Here is a 12974-nt window from a genome sequence, read left to right as displayed (position 1 = left end):
TTCTGCCTTGAGCAGAGGGTTGGACTAGAAGACCTCCAAGGTCCCTTCCAGCTCTATCCCATTCTAGATACCTCTAAGGTCCCTTCCAGCCCGATGGTTCTAAGTAGCTGAAGGTTGTTGTGTAGTATAAGTGACAGAATTGTTCCACTATTCTAAGGATAGGGCAAAAAACTCTGGGTTTAAATTACAGAGAAACCAATCCGTTTCCTTTGGACAGCAGGAAACGTCTAACTTTAAATAAGAGCTGCTTCAACAAGGTTTACTCAGGAGGTGGAGACTTTCCTTCACCAGATTTGATAAGCAAAGACTGGGCAGACATTTCTCCGGGATGCCGTAGTGGTGGAGATCCCTTTCCATCCTTACATCCCATCCTTCTTCCCCTTGGGAGAACTTTTGCTTCTGTATTTGCAACACCTGCCTACTGCTGTGCTTTTGGAGGCCGTCTGGTTTCAGAAGTGCCTACGAGGAATCGGGATCTGCCCTGGGACTCTCCTTCAGCTCATGAGCTTCAGCATCCGGGACTCTTAGCGAAACCTCAGAACGGCCTCCTCTTTGCGCTACTGTGAGAAGGCTAAAGGGTGGGCTTTAGGGTTAGGGTAGAGGTGGGACACCTGACAATGTACCCCTCGAAGGTGGGGAGGGGTCTGTGGAAGAGCTCTGGTGTCCCCAGGGATGGGGCTACGGCAGCCGGGACCAGACGAGGCCCAGGTGGGCTCTGCGCCACCAACAGAGCCGAGGGAAGCAATTCAAGGGCGCTCGCTCGGCTGAATATCCAGGAGACTTGCAAACGCTGGACCCTGGCAGGAAAAGGCCAGCCGTGGCCAGGGGAACCGGCCTTCCCCACTAAACAGAAACAGTCGGCCTGGTGGCAACCTGGTCTGGCCCACCTTCTGCTTCCCAGAGCATCAACGGAGGCTCAGGAAGGCAGGCTCTGAGGGAACGTCAGGGAAAACCCCCAAACGGGTAAATTCATGGCCCAGAGAGGCGGTGGACGAAGAGGAGAGGAGACTGGACAGTCATCTCTCTGAGAGGCTTGAAGTCACCCCCCCCAATTGAATTTAACAAGAACAAATATTTAGAAATTCCTCAATGCTTCCATCCTTCACCAACCTCCTCTGATTATCTGGGGTCTTTTTTCCCCTTCAAATTTCCCTTAGGTTTTTAGTGTTGGAAAAATTACTCAGAATATTCAAATTTGCGTCAATCAGCCCAAGCGAAGACTTTGTCTTTCCTCCCTTCTCTCTCCCGGTTGCTCCAGCAGTGACTCTGCAGTGGCCAGGCACTAAAATGGCAATCTTTACTCCAAACTCACCCCTTTGTCGCCTCTTGCTTTAGAATTAAACTTCACCGTCTTCAACCGAGCGCGTTCTTTCTTCTCCACTCTGCAAGGAAAACGCAGGAGAAAAACTTACGAGAGTCAGAGGCTCTGAACCTTTCCTTCCCGGGACACAACCGCCGTGCGTCTCTCTCTCTCTCTCTTAGCAAAGGTCACAGGAGTTGGGCAGAGAGAGATTGCTGGGGCGGGTCTCTCTCCCCACTCCGTACTTGCTGAACAGGCCACAAAATAATGGGGAGAATCAAGGATCAGTTCACAGATCCACCTGTTGAAAATATCTCCTTGTGCACCAGGAGTGGCGAAATGTACGCATTTCATCTGACTCTGGGTTGCTCCCAAAGCAGCAGCAGAAGGTAACAAACACAATACACAATAGATGGTGAAGCAAAGGGGAAATCTAGCCAAACCCATCCAACAAGGGGCTCAATCCCTGCCAGATCAAGGCCTTTTCCAGCGCCCAGTCAGAAGGGGAGCGGACACTCAGCTTTACATCCCACGGAAACATGGCTTTGCTTGGTTAGTGGTAGAGAGTCTAATCCGTTTGCCTCAATGGGTCCCTGGGACCGGGAGCTCGGCCACCAGCGCCCCTTCTGCCTGGTCAAAGCCCCTCGGGGGTTACAGGTGGCTGGACCCATGCCGTGGCGATTGTGTCTTTGAGGGAAAGAGCCTGCAAGAAGCCATTGCTGGATCTATCACAACTGTACAATTTGCATTCGTCTCCAAACTTCCCTTTTTTAGGGAAGCTGGCCAAGAAGGCTGTCAGTCTTCAGCTGCCTTGAATCCCGGAGGAAACAGATTATCTGGATCCTTTTCGGTCAGGATTCAGACCTGGTTACAGCAATGGGACAACTTTGGTCACACTGATGACTTTTAGCAGGTCTAAAATTCGGTGGCACGTCCATCCACCTGGCCCTCCTTGACCTCTCAGCAATTTTTGATACCATCAACGCTGGTAACCTTTTAGACAGACTTGGGAGTTGGGGAAAAGATGCCCCCCAAATCCTGTGAGGGTTTTTTAGAGACTGATTCAAATTTGTATTGGGGAGAGGTCCAGTACTAGACCCCAACTTTGTGAGGTGCCTCAAGGCTCTGCTCTCCCCACTACATTCAACATCTGTATGAAACCATTGGGCAAGACCCTCTGTTCACATGGGGTGAAGTACCCTCAGACGCCGATGAGACTCAATTCTACATTTCCACCCTGGGCCCATCGAGTTTGGCCCCCAAGGTTCTCTGGCGTCTGGATGAAGAGCCACCGTCTTCACTTCAACCCAGTCCAGATGGAGTACGGTGCGTTTTCTGCCTCCCTGAACCTGGAGATGGAACCATTACGCAATTTAGAGGCCATTTTGAACCCATAGCTCTGCTCAAAGAGCAGGTGGCACCTGTGGCTAAGAGGACCTTGGCACAAAATCCATTTTGTGCGTCAACTGCCCACATTCTTAAACCTAGAGACCCTGCTCAGACTCACGCACAACTTAGTTTTGCAGTGTACTCTGCACACAGCTGTCCTCGAAGGCATTCTGAAATTACAGCAGGCCCAAAATATGGTGGCACAGGTGCTCCAGGGCACGGTCAAGAAGAGCCACGTAACACCTCTGCTCTGGACACCGGCCCCCAGGAGGCTCCTGGGTGCATTTCAGGGGCTGAAACTCTACATGGCACGAGGCTTTGGGGAAATACCTCTCCCTGGCTGTGTGTGCTGATCCCGGCAGCTTCAGCAGAGTGAACGGCTCTTCTAGTCCGGAAGAGGTCCCTGCTGGTGCGGCCCTCTGGGACTCGCCCGAGAGTCAGAGGCCCGCCAGCCCTGCTCATCCCTTGAGGTGGCCCTAAAAATCACGACTCTCCCCCAAGTGCTGGGACAGGGATGTCACATGAGCTTTGGAGCAGGAAAAAATGCCCCTTTTTATGCCAATAGTTCGTTTTCAGCCTGCCTGCCTGCCTGCCTTGCCTTCCCGTCAGGCTTGGGAGAAAGCCTTTCGAGCACAGGCAGACACGAAGGCTTGAGGAAAGGAGGCAGGGAAGACCAACCAACCGTTTGCACAGCCAGCCTGTAGGAAATCGATCTCAAATGGCTCCCCTCTCCCACAGCCCCTTCCCTGGCAGGCACACACAGGCCTCAGGCCGAGGTGTAAGGCAGCTACCTGCGTTTGCTGGGAATGACGCCAACCTGGTCACTCTCCCCGCCTGGCATCACCAGCCTTGCCTGCCACCATTCATCGTCTGACGCGTTAATGACGTGGAGAATGTTGCCAAAGCGGAAGTTCAGCCCTTGGCTGGGGAGACCGCTGTCTTTGGTTTTGTCGTAGTCGAAGAGGGCCCTGCAGACAAAGGGGAGAAAGGCGGAACGTGTGACTAGGGAACAGAATCAGGAGGAAGGAGCCAGCAATCCTGGGGAGCGCGGGGGGGGGAGGACAAGATCCGAGAAGGGCCTTTGCGTCCCCAGGAGAAAACCAGTTAAGAGCTCTGGGTTTCCCAAAAACAGTGCTGGGCAACGGAGAAGCGTGACGAGGCTTGGTGGTGCATTATCGGCTGGGGGAGAGGCGGCTGCATTAAGTGGCGACTTCAGCACCCAAAAAATGTATAAAGTTTCATATTCTTCCTGCAGTCCAAATATATTCTGCTTTGCTTCTACAGTTGTATGAGCTCAAGCTGCATGACCCAAGATGCTTAGCATTGCTGTGCCAAGGTGCAGGGTGTAAGAGACCTACAGAAAGACGCCTTAAAGTAAGCGGGGGGGGGGGAGGAAATATGGCTTAATGGGAGTTACTGAGACCGGATGGGTGGCACCCTTAAGTGAAAGGCAGAGGCTGGGGAGCGCATGCCGAAGCAGAGCAGCCGGGCCGAGGGCCGGGCGAAGGACCTGTCCTTGTGCCTCGAGACCCCAGGAGCTGACGAGGAGAGCCAGAGGAGAGCACCTGGAGAAGAACAAAGGCAGGGGCAGGCCAGTATTATTGGGGTTGGTGAGCTGCAGAAGGTCAAGCCAAGCAGAATGACTGGATAAACCCCTCATGGATCAGATTTCGTGACATTCGGGAGGGAGAGACACAGTAATTACTGGGGAGCCTCAAATATCCAGGCCTCTCCTGCCAAACCAAGTTAGCGAGGGCTGCTGGGCTCCAAAACCTCGAGACCTGAGGCAGAGGTAGCGGGACCAGCTCTCTAGATCTGACCCTGCGCGGGCGGCAGGCAAGACCGGCAGAAGAGGTGAAACCAAGGGAACAGAAGGCCGAGAGGAGCACATCAGGTGGGGTTTCAAGGGAAATTGTATCGCATGTGCACACAGATTTCAAGAGAGACACATTTAACAACACTGGAGAAATTGTAATTAGGGCAAAGCTTAGGCCTTCCCTTCCTAGTGGGTGAAATATCCCAGTTCGAGGATGGGCAGCTGGGCCAGGGCACTGAGGGAGGCCGGGCCGCCGTTCTCCCTGAAGCTGGCAGCACTAGGTCCCCTTCTCATAAAGCCATCGCTGAACCCCAAAAACGTTGGGAGAACTGATCGCAAGTCTCCAGTCTTCCCATCTTGTGCACCAGCAACAAAGCCAGGCCCCACAGCAGCCTCACCTGACGTAGAGGGACCGCTTCTGGCTCGTCCGCAGAGAGCCGGACCCTGAGCTGACGCTGCTGCTCATCATCTGCTCTCTCAAGTCGTGTATTTTGGCTTCAAAACGGCCGTATTCTGAGGAAAAGGAAAATGGCGGGTCAGCTCCACAAATGCTGTCACTGTGGAATATCAGGTTCTGGAGCGCCCCAAATCTTAGACTTTTGGAACAACTCTGCCATTAATCTTTAAAACACATTATCCTTTCAACTGCCTAATATTTCAAAAACAATGTGGAACAATTCATTTGCTCATGCAAACACACACACACACACACACACACACACACAGAGTGACACTGCAAGGCTACACAAATTTACTCTACAAATTGGATCTGTTTGATCTATGTCCACTCCTACACTGGTGAGCATTCAGTTAAGAAAATTTGAAAACAAAATCATAAATGATCCCAAAGATGCTTTTTCACAAGGCAGCTGGACTTTGTGTTTCTTTGAAGACATTTTGCTTCTCATCCAAGAAGCTTCTTCAGCTCTGACTGGATGGTGGGGCTGAAGAAGCAGCTTCTTGGACGAGAAGCAAAATGTCTTCAAAAAAATGCAAGAAAATCCAGCTGCCTCGTGAACAAACATACTTGGAATAACTATGACCTGGATGACTGAGAATCTCCTAGAAAAAAATCATAAATTGTTAAAAGCAATTAAACAAGAGATTAACAGATTCAATCAGCAACAAAGCCAGTGCCAAAACAATCTGTCTTGTCCAGGGCTGGGAGAGAGCATGGGCCTCCCCCCCCCCACCTCCTGCTGAATCGTGAGGCCCTGCGTTCGGTCATCTTGCATTTTGACTACTGCAATGAACTCTCCCTGGGGCTGCCCTTGAAGAGTAGTCGGAAGCTACAGCTGGCAGAGTCAGTTTTAGGGGCCCTCTGGATGGCCCGCGGGCACTGCCACTGCGCAAACCGCACCGGTTGCCGGTCTGCTTCCAGGTCCAGCCCAAGGGGAGGGTTATTACCTCTGAAGCCCTCGACGAGAGGGGTCCCAGGCTATCCGAGGAAGCGCCTCACCCCATGGGGCTGACCTGTCCCCCTTGCTCGACCAGAAAGGGCACGCCGTGAATCCCATCAGCCAAAGAATTTGACCAAGGTCCTTGTTTAATGACCACTGCTTCAGCATTCGAAGTTACAACAGTGCTGAACAAGTGATACTTATAACTGGTCCTCAAATTTCCGCCCGTCCCAGCCACCCGGCACTCAGGTGATCGTGATGAGGGCATCTGACAACTGGTTCACACTTACGACAGCCACGGTGTCCCAGGGTCACATAACAGCCATCTGCCACTTCTCCCGCCGGCTTCCCATAAAGAAAGTCCGAGCAGGGGAAGGTGGGAAGGTGGCAAGGAAGGTGGCCAGTTGTTCTGGTCAGTCCCTTGCACCCTCCCCCGCCCGGCAGCAGCCACCCCTACCCCGGCCCACAGCGCTCACGGCTTGCCTCATGTGCCCCGCCTGCCTGCTTGCGAGCCTCCAGGAACTGGCTTGATGACCTGTGATTCTCACTTAACAACGGCAGCCCAGATTTCCATCATTCAGAAACGTGGTCAAATGACATCAGGTCTTAACAACCTCTGACATAAATTCTGGTTCCACCCACGTCATTAACGGAGGACTAGACTAGGGAATGCAGAGTCATTTCCCACAGAGCCAGATTCCCATTCTGAAGAGTATCCCAGAACGAAGCCATAATAGGTTATTAGGCATTTTGCTTTTAAAACGTTGCAAACTGGGCAATCACGATTTGTGACTCTGGGTAGGGTACTGCATGTTTTTAAAAAAGGATGAAAAGAAAATCATCATAAGGAAGCAAAAGGCAGCAACTAAGGAAAGTCCGTTTGAGGGGGGGGGGATAATGCAGAGGTGCATCTGGGCCCACAGAGTTGGGGGGGGCAGGTCTGCCAAAAGGGCTAAGAGGCTCAGAGCCATCACAATGCCAGAATGCCCGGGGGGGGGAGACCCTCAGGTCCCACCAGATGGCGCTGCTTCAGAAGGGGCAAACTCACCACCACTCCCCCCAGTGTGACCTCGTCCTTGCCGGGGGACTGGAGAGCACCTTCCATCTCCTCAGGTGCAGGTTTGAAAAGGGAGCAGGACAGTATTTGTGCTGCTTGGGGATTCTGTGTGGCTACAATTCATTTAAAATTTAATTGTATAAATTAAACAAAAAGACAAGAAAAGAAACAACGGATGGAAGCCAATCAAGGAGAGAAGCAACCTGGAACTAAGGAGAAATTTCCAGACAGTGAGGACAATCAGCCAGTGGAACAGAAGTTGCCTCCAGATGTTGTGGAGGCTCCATCACTGGAGGCCTTTAAGAAGAGACTGGACAGCCGTTTGTCTGGAACAGTACAAGTTTCCTGCTTGAGCAGGGGAGTTGGACTAGAAGACCTCTAAGGTTCCTTCCAACTCTCTTATTCTAGTATTGTGTATTCCCTATCCTTTGTACTGTGCCTTGACAAAGTCAAGGCGAAACAAAGGTATAATTCATATCTTCGGCATCGCCATCATCACGGCAGGCGACCCAGACGCTCTCAGCCTCTCGGCTTCCATTCTAAGAAGGGGCTTCCCCAGAGAACGAGGGCTTAATCTGATCCTTCACTTGCCTTCGGGACGATACTGAGCTATGATAGTGACCGACTGACCGGCGTTTTTCAGGGCAGCAGCTGCCTCTTCGTGGGTTGCGGCTTTGAGGTCCACACCATTTACCTGAAAAGCAACACAAATGAACCGTCGCTCACATCAGCACATGGATGTCACCAAACTGACCAGCCTGGAACCTGACCAGGCCTCTTGCAGACAGCCAAGCTGCCGGCTGGTGGGTCACAGAGGCCTCCCTCCCTGCCCTGTCCCTGCTTTCCTTGCCAGGCAGAGGCCTACACGGCCCTGGGGGACTCTGGCCAAGAAGGCCCCCGTGGCCCAAGGAGACCCAATTGCTGTTCACCTTGGCAGGGTCTTACCGAAATGATGCGGTCTCCCTTCCTGAGCTCTCCGCTGAGGTCTGCAGGCCCACCGGCAAGGATGAAGGAGACGAAAATCCCCTCCCCATCCTCTCCCCCCACGATGTTGAAGCCAAGCCCCGTGGAGCCCCGATGCAGCACCAGCTTCCGTGGCTCCCTAAAAGGAGAAATGAATTGGAGCCACTGAGGCACGGGATCTGGGCACGCAGCTGTGACATCAGAGTCCCACGGATCACCCTTGGCGACCTTCACCGTCGGCTTCTGACAAGCAAAGCTAGGGGGAAGCCCCGTGGGGAACACGGGGCTGCTGGATGCTGCGACCGGGCCATGATTTGCCCAACGGCGGCACCTGGAACTGTCTTTGTAAGTCGGCATGGCCCTGTGACCTCGCTCCTTACGACCAGGGCCGCTTAGGGACGGAGGTTATTATCCCTTGTAAGTGTGATGGGAAGTGCAGCTGGAGGAGGAGTGGGGAGCAGGCAGCCCCTTCCACCGAGGGGCCCAAGCCGAGAGGCTGCCCGCTCCCGGCCTGGACGGGGGAGGGAGGAAGAGGTTTAGGGTAACCCCAGCCTAGAATCTCCCAGGGTAGATCGGTTAGATCAGGAGTTACAGCCAGGTTCTGTCCACAAAGCATAAGCCAATCAAGATCTGAACTCGAGTGGCTCTCACTGCGTCCTCTCTGGGGCTTGGGCTTGACAGTAAGCGAGGACCACCTGCATTTCATTTGGATGCCAACCCACTAAGTTGCATTATATGACTATTCTAGAATATCCTAGAAGGGACCCAAGAAGAAGAGTTTCCACTAAGGGAAGTCATGCACAATTTGGTGCTAGCAAGATTCTCCTGAGAAATATTTAGCCTAACAGAATATATATTTCTAAGGCATAAAGAGAACGCATGAACAAGACTTCCACAACGAAACCCCACGAGCAGAAAGTGTGTCCTTTGGCTGGATCCACCACACGCCACACGGCTCCTGTTGCAGGTATCCCGGCAAGGCCTTTTCTGGGTCGTTTCCAGTTTATCCCTCGAATCCAATCTGTGCTCCTCCTTATCCGATTCAACTAGACCCATTCGACCCCCGTCCAACTGCAGACAACTCTGCCCAGCTCTCACCTCCGGGCTGCTGATCCTGGATCTCCCTCCCCACTCCAGCCTTGGCCCCAAGGCCCTCGCTGGTCAGCCTCCCCGCCCCATTGTTCTTCTTCCCTCAAAGCCGAAGGGATCAACAGGGGGGGGGGGCAGATGTTCTACAGCCAACCTTGGAAGAGGCTGCCAGGATGCCCAGCACAAACGCTCCTGCCGCCCACACCATTAGCAGGAGGTGCCTCCGGGCATCCTTTTCTCCCACAAAGGGGCCTTGCGGTCATTTCCACACCGCAGTTGAGGAGGAGGAGGAGGAGGAGGAGCCATTGGGGCCCGTGAGGGAGGGAAAAAAAGTCCCCACCGGAACTGTACTTTATTATGGGTAGTTCTCAATGGATGGCCACACTGGGGGCCAATGTTTCAGCTGTTAAATCGTGACAGTCATTAAGTCAGGGCACCCATGTGACCAGATGTGATTTATGACTATTTGGTGGCGGTCATTAAATGAATCACATAGTTTTAAATCCGAATCACGCAATACTTAGACAAATCATAAAACTGAATCCATTCTCTGGAAACTGGCAAAAAATGTTGCAAATCGCACACGTCCACACCACACCGCAACAAGTTGTACATGTGAGCCAGCTGTCAAATGTGGGGAATGCAGTCATGTGGCTGTGGGGGAAGGCAGATTCTGGGACACTGGAAGGGCTGTGCTGGCCGTGAAGCATTCCTGCTGGGCAATTACGGTCGTAAGTCAGGGACTCCCTGTCATCCATCGGCAGGACACTTCTTGGGAGGGGGGAATGACCCTGGCTGAGAGCCTTTCTTCTGACAGCCACTCTCAACCAGGCGCCCCTCGGCCCTTTTGGGGTGGGCGGCTGTGCCAGCTCTTCTCTTCCAGACAACTGGCCCACTTCCCCCCCATTGCTCAGCCCCACCCGGTGACACGTTGCCTCAGTCGCTGCAGAGGCAGAGACGCAGCTTCCTACCTGGGGGTCTTGTCTTCTCCCAGCATTGCCTTAGGAGCAGGTGAGTATCTCCCTGGGGAGGCTGGTGGCAAAGGCTGGCCCAGGTAGCCTGACGGGCTGACGTGGTTCTCCGCAGGCTGAGAGTAAGCTGGGGGGGGAGGAGGAGGAGGAAGAAAGAGGCCGGTCAGTCAGAAGAAGGTGCCCTCTGCTGCCTGGGGCCGGGTTGGCAGAGGTCGCTCGTCCACCTGCCCAGCACCTCTAAGCCATTTAGGCCGAAGGAAAACAGCCGCCATCTCGGCTCTGCTTCTCCCTCCAGGCCAGTCACGGCTGAACACGGGAGGGCCCAAGAACGAACCTTGTGGGACCCCCCCCCCTCCAACCCAATGAGGAGCCACTGCCCAGACGGGTGAGTTCTGACCTGCTGTGTCTCCCTTAACGTCGGGGCATGTCCCCAGGCCAGCCTGCTGCTGCCTGAATCAAAGGACGGGCTCACGCACAAAGGGAGGGGTCGGGGGCGGAATGAAAGAGGAGAGAGCAGTTCCCCTCCCCCAGCCCCACTCGGTCACCATTCCTTGGCCCTTTCTCCTTCGGCACTGAGGTGGCCATGAAGGAAGCCCGACACCGGCCGCCTGACCCAATACCAGGAGCCGAGTGCCGAGCACAGACCCTGCTGGGACTAGGAGTGGGTCCCCTCCTTGTGGTCAGGTATGGCAACAGAGCTCAGTGCTCAGGAAGGCGCTGACCACTGAATCCTAAAAGCCACTGCATTGCTCGACAAGAAAACGTTCATCTACATACAGTGTATTTGCCATCTGCAGAAATCAAGCTCCTCCCCCCACCCCCACCCCCAACAGTGATATCTTCATTTGTTTGGCATGGGAAACTTTGAAAAACAAGCTGAACCTGCAGGCAAGGCAGATCCTGGTGAAGAATCTCAAAATGGGGGCACAGCACTTTTTAAAGAGACCCACAGGAGAAAGTTAACAAGTGCTGGACAGCATCTAATTCAAAAGGACGAAACTCTTTCAGAGAATGCTCTCGGGTGCAAGGGGCTCATGGATGGGGGAGGGGGAAAAAACCACCCAGGGGAAGTAATTGGACTGTCAAATGACCTAGGAATGAAACTCTGGCTGAGCGAGGATATGGAGGCCACAGATAAAGAGGGCTCTGGGTTCAGAGAAGCCGCTGAAGCTGAACCAGTGGAACGTCAGCCTTGGGAGACACCTGAAGCTGATCAAAGCAGTCGGAGGATGGGCTGCTCCCTCTAAGCGCTCAGACTGGGTGGTGGAGAGCAGAGCAGAGCAACGAGGCTCAGTGAGACTCCTTCGGTTCCAGTGGTCAAGCTACGAAGGTTGCTTGCGCTAGGACAGCCGTGCCGCTCCTAGCTTGCCAACAGTTACGAGAGGGGAGGGGAAAGCATGGGATGCACAGGGGATTTCTATCTGCATGGGAAGCAAGGGCGCAGGAGAGACATTATGGGGAGTAGACACCCTTTTCTCGTACCAACTGCCCGAAGAATAATTGTGCCCTGAACCATCAGAGGTACTCTTTTAATTATCTTTCTGATGCCAAATTGCCAGAGCTGGTTTTCTACTCATTAGTGCCGGTATGCTGTGCTCAATAAAGTTTTGCATTAGGGATTGGAAGGTCTCAGGTGTGCTTACTTCGTTGGGCTCATCAGCCAGAACCTTGACCCCAGTAGCAGTCACCCTGCATTGGGCCCTGCTCCCCACAAAGGAGATGCTTTGTGGGTTCAGATGTGCTGGGTTCTTGGCTCCTGCTCAAGCAGCAGGCAGGCAGCTTCGGCTGGTGTGCCAGATGTTACCCTGGTAGGTCAACCCATGATGCCCTGGCAATGTTAATTCACGTCTCGACCACCACTCAAGTTAATGATAATGAGCTTTACCTGGGGCTGCCTTTGAGAATGACCCCACAATTACAGCTGGCACAATGTCATCAGTAGACAACAACACCAATTTTAAAGTTCCAGGTAGTCCTCACTTTCCGACTGCAACTAGCACTTGCAACTCTCGTTAAGCAAAGTGGTTGTAAATAGAAAAATCATGCAACAGTGCCCAACTTACGATGGCAGTGGCAGCTGCGATCTTTTAATGAACTACCATGGTCGCGTGATTGCGACTTGCAACTTCCTGACAGCCTCTTCACTGACTTGGTTGTTGGAAAGCAGCAGTGAAGGTCACAAATCTCAATCACAAGAGCGGCAGGATTGTGACTCTTGTAAAGGCACCCTGGTTGCTAGGGCCCCGAATTGCCATGATGTGACTGCAGGGAGGCTGCAAAAGCCACAACTTCAAGGACTGGCCATAAATATGCTTATTTAGCACTGTTGTAACTTCAAACAGTCACTGAATGAGCAGTCAGTAAGTGAGGACTGCCCATACTGTAATGGCTGCCTACTGGCAACCAGGCGCAATTCAAAGTCCTGATTGTGACCTCGAAGGCCTCAGACAGAACAGATGCACAGCTGGAACAAACCCGTCAGGACTGGAGCCCCTTGTCCGTGTTTATAGAGAGGGCCCCCCTGGGGGGGTCCCCTTTGTGCACCCCCTCATGGGGGGTGTGGCCCCACCCTTTGGAGGCCTCTCCCGGCAGCGATACCCTACATGCGTTCTGCAAGCAAGCCAAAAATCTTATTTCCATGCCTTGGCCCCTGCACTCATTTTTGTTATGTAACTTTTTGTTCTTTCTTGTTGATCACTCAGAGCCCTTAGGAATGGGGAAAGTTTTGAATTATGCTAAGCAAACAAATTATTTAACCCTCTCAGAAAAGTTCGGGGTTAAAAATCATAATGACGCCATTTTGAGAGTGAAGTGTTAGCTGTCTCCCACCCTGTGTGGAGAGGCTCTTCTTCCCTTCCGGCGTTTTCCCACAGGTTGGCCCAAGTGCCCAGACTCAGTTTCTCCATCCGTCTGCCATCCTTTGGCTCAAGAACCCATGCAAAGGTCTCCCCCCCCCTTCTCTTCAGTTACTGTATCTTAGCAACATTAT

The 12974-nt window shown here is 53.1% G+C and overlaps 1 protein-coding gene across 12 annotated transcripts in view; it reads right to left on the bottom strand.

Moving 5' to 3' along the window:
- The window catches only part of DLG1 (discs large MAGUK scaffold protein 1), a 56053-nt gene that overhangs the window by 12256 nt on the left and 30823 nt on the right, over window positions 1-12974 (bottom strand). For all 12 annotated transcript variants that reach the window (XM_039341547.1, XM_039341549.1, XM_039341553.1 and 9 more), the window contains 6 exons: window positions 9986-10112; window positions 7908-8064; window positions 7554-7656; window positions 4904-5018; window positions 3481-3657; window positions 1313-1382 (listed from right to left, as the gene is read on the bottom strand). In XM_039341547.1, coding sequence (XP_039197481.1) covers window positions 1313-1382; window positions 3481-3657; window positions 4904-5018; window positions 7554-7656; window positions 7908-8064; window positions 9986-10112 — 749 coding nt within the window. The remainder of the gene's footprint in view (window positions 1-1312; window positions 1383-3480; window positions 3658-4903; window positions 5019-7553; window positions 7657-7907; window positions 8065-9985; window positions 10113-12974) is intronic.

The sequence above is a fragment of the Crotalus tigris genome, unplaced genomic scaffold (assembly GCF_016545835.1).
Source record: "Crotalus tigris isolate CLP2741 ecotype Arizona unplaced genomic scaffold, ASM1654583v1 scf7180000017765.3138416, whole genome shotgun sequence".
NCBI classification, from domain to species: Eukaryota; Metazoa; Chordata; class Lepidosauria; order Squamata; family Viperidae; genus Crotalus; species Crotalus tigris.
Note: the sequence above shows the minus strand (reverse complement) of the source record. Positions and strands in the feature narration are given on the sequence as shown.